Genomic DNA, 7,500 nt, shown 5'->3' with positions numbered 1-7,500 from the left:
ATTTTTGAAGGAGCGATCGTGTCTGAACAATGGCGAGACAGTCTCTGGATGGACAGATGGCTTAAGCAAGGAAGGCGACCCTATAAGTCAATCACTTCTAGTTCACATTTAGTCGCCCACTGAAAACCATTACATAAACCAGTAAGTTGACATATGAAACCACATGAATATCTCACTTAGGCGAAAATATATTCGTGCTGCTCAATTAAATGAAACACAAGGTCTGAATATTCAATTTTCTAAAATGTCACTCACTGATCAGGGAGAATTAGGAAATTTCCCAGAGATGTCCCAGATTTGATAATGTATAATACAAGTCATTTAAAGTGGAGAAAAATAAAAAATAAAATAAACTTTAGTTGCAGGAGAAAATTCAAGACCTTCTTCCTCCCCCAGCAGTCATATTTTCTCACTTTCTGTAGATGAGGTCAGAAACTGTTTTATAACGTTCACCTTACTACACTTGATCCAAGTAAACCTGCCAAGAGAACTAAAAAAAGAGAAAATCAATACACAGCGGTAAATATTACAAGGAAGGAAAAATATACTTTTCATTGATTGAGATTGCAACCACACAATGTTACCTTTCACAAAAAAGACAGCACAAACAAAAAGCTTAAAAAAACTTTATATTTTGGAGCAAAATTGAAATAATAGGACAAAAAATATATATCCCATTCATCGCAGAGTAGCAACAATGTTATTTATAGTCGGCCTCACATTTAATCATTTTAAAAAATCCTAAAATTCCAATGTATGAAATGCTTATGTGCAAGTACGTGTCATCAAATTCTGATCCTTATTTTCTGCGCTGTGACATGTGCAACATTTTGTCTGACATGTTCCGTAGAATACAAGGCTGTGCTCTTAATGCACCAAAAAACGTACACAAACATTAACACAAACTGCCACACATTCATGCACACACACTAACTCACACACACACACACAGGATTTCTTCCTTTAGAAGGAGTCGACGCCGTGCTGAGCGCTGAACTCTTCAAAGTCCTCGGGGATGGTGTCTGAAAAAAAAAAAAGATATATAATTTGTGAAAATAGGCTAAATTCTTGCTAAACAGAGAAAGTCTGACCTTATAGCGAGGAGTAAACACCCGATTACAAGTTCAATGATAACGCAAAGCTCACCGTTGCAGCGGTATCTCAAATTAGACCAGATGATGTTTTCCTGCGAGAAACAGAAGACACCGAGTCTTCCTCCCCTCATGGTGGTGTCGATGGTCACGCCCGAGTCAGCCACCAGTTCGGTTCCCTCGTAAAAGCGAGCCCTGCCGCGACCCAAGGGAGACAGGGTTTTTCAGACTATAAGTCGCACCTCAGGATAAGTCATACCGACAAACATAAATACACAATGAAGAGAAAAAAAATAACGTCACACTGGAGTAGTCGCAGGCCCAGCAAAACTACGAAAACAGTGCGACTTATAGTCCGGAAAATACGGTACTCTGTGTTCTTATGAGTACTTTAACAGAAAAATCAAAATCTTTCCACTTTGGTTTGTTAAAATCAGAGTAAAAAAAAAGATCTCACTCAAAAAGGTTGAATGTCTTTTGTCGTCAATGTCAGTGAAACGTGATTATTCAATGCCAGACTTTCCGGTAAATCATCGTGTAAAAACAAAAACAAAAAAAATTAAATATTAAATTGTAGGTTGTCATTGAGGGTGAAAGACGTGCATTCCATTCTGAATGGGAAAGTAAAATGTTATTATTGTAAATGGCAGGGAATGATTTAAAGGCTACCAGCAAAAAATAATTCTGTGGTATAAGGGTATTGAAAAATATTTAATAATTTTGGCATTTCTAACATTGAAGTTGATTAATTGAAAGTTAATTATGGACTCCAGTTGATTATAATCACAATTAAAAATTAGAATCGTTAGACTGATAAACTTATTTACACCACCGTAACAAATTTTCCGCTACAAAGAGAAAATGTCCACTCACCGAAAAGAAACTCAAGAAAAAAACACCCATTATAGCGCAATTTATCACATTGGATTATATTTTATGTGACATACTGAAATTCTACAAAAATTGGATATATATAAGAGAGGCACTATTTCGGTGAATTGCACCATCTAGTGCTAAAGCTGACAATTGCAACAGAATGCAACCTGAATTTAAGATTATTTTGTGGGCCATATTCAAGGATATTTTCATTGAATACAACTACTGTTGAAAATGTGCTGTGAACTTTGTGCAACATGGAAGATGAGGTAGACGAGTAGGTCACCTTATGTATCCAACCTGCGGGCGGTGCTGAAGGTACCAGCGGTAGGATACTTTGTCCTTCCATCCCACGTTGCGGGGGTCCTTCCACAGGAGGCGAACTTGGTCTTGGGTGTCCCCTGTGTGCCACAGGGAATTTCTTAGATGCTCTCCGGGGCCAGATCGTGATTTGACAGCCTGTCGAGAAGCGAGAGAAGACTTTGTATGAGTTTGTAAAGGCCTCTAAATCTGTGATTTGTTAAATACTTCAATCTTTTTGACCGATGGGGCATAGGTATGTCAGTATGTCAGCTGTTTCCATAAATAATCCATTGGTAAGGTGCAAAAAATATACGTTAAGCCTCTATTTGAGCGGCACCTCTAATTGAACGGCACCTCTAATTGAACGACACCTCTAATAAAAAGTCACTTTGGTGGAAGAATTGAAAAATAGAACTACACCCTCTAATTGAACGGCACCTCTGATAAAAAGGCACCTTGGTGGAAGAATTGAAAAATAGAACGGCACCCTCTAATTCAGGGGTCTCAAACATGCGGCCCGCGGGCCAACTGCGGCCCGCGGGACGATAATTTGCGGCCCCCGTCTTAATATGAAAGATCTTTTTTTTTTTTTTTTTTTTTTTTTTTTTTTTTTTTTTTACCCCTTTCCCCATGATGGCGCCGTTTAAGTGGCAGCCAGTGGCAGTAGCTCTGTCCACTCATGTTTTTCTTGTTTTACAGCATGTTTTACATGAAAAATTAGAGGGAACATTGACATGCACCTGCTTGTGGCAGGTGTGATACTGGTGTGCCGATAGCGAGCAATGATGATGTCGTGACCGGATGATTCGCCTAAAGACGTTTCGCCGACGGACGTTTGACAGACGGACAGGTCGTACTAGTATTTGTTAGTTTAATGATTAAATACAAATACTAGTATTTGTATTTAATCATTAAACGCTGTTTTCAGCTGGATTTGACCGAATTTGAGAGCATTTTGAGCCGTTTGGCGAATGGACGTCTATAGACGTTTTTTTGCCTCCATCGCGATATCATCCAGTATTTGTATTTAATCATTAAATGCTGTTTTAGGATGGATTTGACCCGATTGCTGTCATTTTACGGCTCGGTTCTGCTACATCTGCCTGCCCAAGAGTGCTTATTCCCGGACTGCCATTGATGGTAGACGAACATTGATTTTTACTATAATTTGGACAACACCGGCGGCGGGCCGGATTAAAAATCCTAACGGGCCGTATATGGCCCGCGGGCCGAGGTTGAAAAACTTGTACACACACGATCCGGCGGGGCGAGCGTTCGAATCCCGTTTCGGCGGAACCTCCGTTCGGCCGAATGAACGTTCGTTGGATTCGGCGACCTGCCCGTCTGTCAAACGTCCGTCGGCGAAACGTCTTTAGGCGAATCATCCGAGTGCCGATGATGTCGCTCACACTGGTACTCAGTGCGCTCGGGGAGGTTGTCTTTCTGCTCAGACCAACAAAAAATTAGAGGGAACTTTGGTTCGGAGCTGAATGAACCAATCACGGTGAGGTATACGGCTCTGGAGGGCGGGACATCGGCCGGGATGTCCAGTGCCTCGCTCACTCACTCATTCATTCCTCCAATCAGCTGGGCGGAGGAGAAGCTGTGAGGCCGATCACTCCACTCGGCGCGCACACTCCTCCGCTGCTCTCAGCATAGAACTGAATGAGGCGCTATGATCCGTGATCCAGCCTGTGTCAGTGTCTGTAGCCATCTCCGCGATTGAAACGGAGAGCGAAAGTGCACATGCGCCACAAACCCGCGAGACTGAATGTGAAAGATCAACCCGAGACTCATTCCAAGTGGAAAAACATATTACAGAGCCCCAGAGATGTCTCTTTCAAAGCCTGCCGTGAAGAGAAAGGTCAGTGATGAGCACAGACAGTTTCAAGAAAAGTGGGGAGTGCAATATTTCTTTGTTGAACACAGGGGCACCCCGACGTGTCTCATTTACACTGAAAAAGTTGCGGTGCACAAGGAATACAATTTGAAACGTAATTGTACTACGAGACATGCTGCGGAGTACGAAAAATACCAGGGAGATGAGAGAGCCAACCAGGTTGCCAGTCTTAAAACACGTCTTCTGAGGCAACAGGATCTCTTCAAGAAGGCTACCAAAGACAGTAATGCAGCAGTCAAAGCTAGCTACGCCGTTTGTGAGTTGATTGATCCTGTGCTAAGTGATCCCAAATGGCTCATGGACTTGGCTTTTCTTGTTGATATCACACATGAGCTTAATGTACTGAACAAGAAGCTACAAGGCCAGGGGCAACTTGTCAGTGCTGCCTATGACAACGTGAGAGCATTCTGCACTAAACTTGTGTTATGGAAAGCCCAGCTCTCTCAGACAAACCTTTGCCATTTCCCAGCATGCAAGGCTCTCGTGGATGCAGGCACACCATTCAGTGGTGAGAAGTATGTTGAGGCCATTTTGAAGCTACAGGAGGAATTTGATCACAGATTTGCAGACTTCAAGACACACAAAGCCACATTTCAAATTTTTGCGGACCCCTTCTCCTTTGATGTGCAAGATGCCCCTCCTGAGCTTCAAATGGAGCTCATTGACCTGCAGTGCAACTCTGCACTCAAAGCCAAGTTCAGTGAGGTGAGTGGAGAAGCAGACAAGCTTGGGCAATTTTTGAGAGAGTTGACCCCCAGCTTCCCTGAACTTTCCCGAAGGTTCAAGCGGACTATGTGCCTTTTTGGGAGCACATACTTGTGTGAGAAGCTCTTCTCCACCTTGAACTTCAATAAGTCCAAGTACAGGTCCAGACTTACTGATGAGCATCTTCAAGCTCTACTGAGGGTCTCCACTGCTTCCTCCCTCAAGCCAAATGTGACTATGTGAGAAGAAGCGCTGCCAGGTCTCTAGCAGCAAGGAGTAGGCAAAAGAAGCCGTGTTCAGAATATTTCATGTTCAATGTTCCATTCAAGTTCAGAAAGTTAAAGGTTAAAGAGCTGTTAATACAGACATTTGAAACGGAATAAAAATAATTCATTTTCTCTACTTAGCCAGCCAGTGTATATCTACTGTATGCTCATTAGTATTATTTGGTTTTATATTACTGATTGATTTATTTTTTATTCATCTTTAAGTTAATTTATTTAATTCATTATTTTTTGTTAAAAAATAAAGGTATTTGATAACGTTGGAATGTTTTATCAGTGCTTTTCTTGTGGAAATCCTGATGCGGCCCAGTCTCACCCAGACTCGGCCTCTAGCGGCCCCCAGGTAAATTGAGTTCGAGACCCCTGCTCTAATTGAACGGCACTACGGGGGAAAGTTTGAAAAATAGAACGGCATGCCATTGAAATAGAGGTTTTACGGTATATAAATTATAATTTATATTATATATTTATATTTACAGTAAGGAAAATCTTTATAATTTATATTATATATTTATATTTACAGTAAGGAAAATCTCCTTAGAGCAAAGAGAGCATTAAAGTCAATAAAATCACAAGCAAAAGAGATCCATTTAACATATTTTGTGCTGCACAACTCAGTTGTAAAAAGATGTTTATGCTAAAGACAGGTTGGTCTTCAAGGGTTCGATCCCAGTTCGATTATCACTTTATGGAGTTTGCATGGGTTTTCTCTGGGTACCATGGTGTCCTCACCAATACCAAAAAACATGCATGGTAGGCTAGTTCAACATTTCAACAAATTGCCCCTAGGGAAGAGGATGCGCGTGTATGGTTGTGAGTCTCCTTGGCTGTCCACCAATACAGGGTGTCCCCTACCTACCATAGTTGACTCGGGTAGACTCCAGCACCCCTGCAACCTTTGTGAATATTTTATATATATTATATTCGCAGGCGTAGGGGACGTCATTGCCTTCTCGCAGGCGTAGGGATACGTCATCGCTTTCACCAACTATGATTGGCTAGTGCTTAGCCAGAGCTACCAAACTGTATCTGGAGCGAGCTGCACAAGCAAATATATTGTTGTGTTGATTTAAAGCCATTTTCAAGGCGGACTATGCCAGAAATACGACAGGACAGGCTCGACTTTCAGCATTAGCTTCGATGGCGATAGAAAAGAAGGAAGAAAGAAAGGAGGATGGATATTGTGTACAGTTAAAAAGGATTTTTGGTGAGTAAAATATGGCTATATTCCTAAATAATATTTCAATTGTGGGCCCGGTTCTGATATCTGAAAAGCTCCAGTGTTTGTATTTAAGCTCCAGTGTTTGTATTTAATCACTAAATGCTGCTAGGAAGTGGATTTTACCCCATTTTAGTGCAATTTTTGCCGTTTTGCGTATGGACGTATATGGACGTATCGACGTTCATCGCTGTCTTTTTCCCGGGGAAATGATACTCCGGGCCCGGTTCTGATGTCTTAAAATCTCCAGTATTTGTATTTAATCAATAAATGCTGTTTTCGGCTGGATTTTACCCCATTTTCGGGCAATGTTTGCCGGTACGCCATTGACGTTCATCGCTGTCTTTTCCCGGGAAAATCACCCCCTGGCCTGGTTTTAATGTCTGAAAAGCTCCAGTATTTGTATTTAATCATGAAATGCTGCTAGGAAGTGGATTTTACCCCATTTTTGTGCATTGATTTATTGATTATTTTTTATGTGTTGCAGCTGTAGCTGCAGTAGAGGTTTTATAGCCATAAAATAGTTTTTGAGGGTTGGATTGATTCATTGAAGTGCTACGAGAAAATGCACAGACCGCCACTGATTCCTACGATATCTACTTAAAAAGAAAACTAGCCAGATAACCACTTCAAGACAATAAATACTTCTGCCCTGGGAATTAAGGGAGGCCATGAAGGGAAGGTTAAAGCCATTGAGAATAATAGGTGTCCAAAGAATTTCAACTAGAAGACACGGCAGCAATCTTTCCATGAAAGCTCTCCCAGTTAAAAGGGACTTAAGATCTCTCGCCACAAAAGGCAACGGATGAGGGATTTAAGTGCTAACCTTGAGTTGAATGCCGGGCTCGGCCACAGCTCGGAAGGGCGTGGCCTGCCAGTACGTCTGCTCCGTTTGCTTCCACATGACCACGTAGAAGGACGATGAGTCCTGGTAGCCAAAAATGAATCCAGCGTAGTCGTCATCCGTCACCGTATTGACGTGGAACGTCCCCTCAAAGTCGACGCCGCTGAAGGCCGTGTAACCTCAAGTCAGCACAAGCAGGGAGTCATTTTCCTTTTTTTTCCCAGTTTGAAAAACATCAAACTTGACGCGATAACACTAGGCAGTATATTCTCTCATTA

General features: G+C 41.9%; 1 protein-coding gene across 3 annotated transcripts in view; it reads right to left on the bottom strand.

Annotated features, from left to right (window-relative positions):
* Positions 1-612: 612 nt before the first annotated feature.
* thbs4b (thrombospondin 4b) overlaps positions 613-7,500 on the bottom strand; it is a 43,841-nt gene continuing 36,953 nt past the window's right edge. For all 3 annotated transcript variants that reach the window (XM_077622560.1, XM_077622561.1, XM_077622562.1), the window contains 4 exons: positions 7,205-7,401; positions 2,254-2,426; positions 1,147-1,286; positions 613-1,022 (listed from right to left, as the gene is read on the bottom strand). In XM_077622560.1, coding sequence (XP_077478686.1) covers positions 964-1,022; positions 1,147-1,286; positions 2,254-2,426; positions 7,205-7,401 — 569 coding nt within the window. In that variant the 3' untranslated portion in view covers positions 613-963. The remainder of the gene's footprint in view (positions 1,023-1,146; positions 1,287-2,253; positions 2,427-7,204; positions 7,402-7,500) is intronic.

Source organism: Stigmatopora argus, chromosome 16 (assembly GCF_051989625.1).
Source record: "Stigmatopora argus isolate UIUO_Sarg chromosome 16, RoL_Sarg_1.0, whole genome shotgun sequence".
NCBI classification, from domain to species: domain Eukaryota; kingdom Metazoa; phylum Chordata; class Actinopteri; order Syngnathiformes; family Syngnathidae; genus Stigmatopora; species Stigmatopora argus.
The sequence above is the reverse complement of the archived record's forward strand: the minus strand, read 5'-3'. Positions and strand labels throughout refer to the sequence as shown.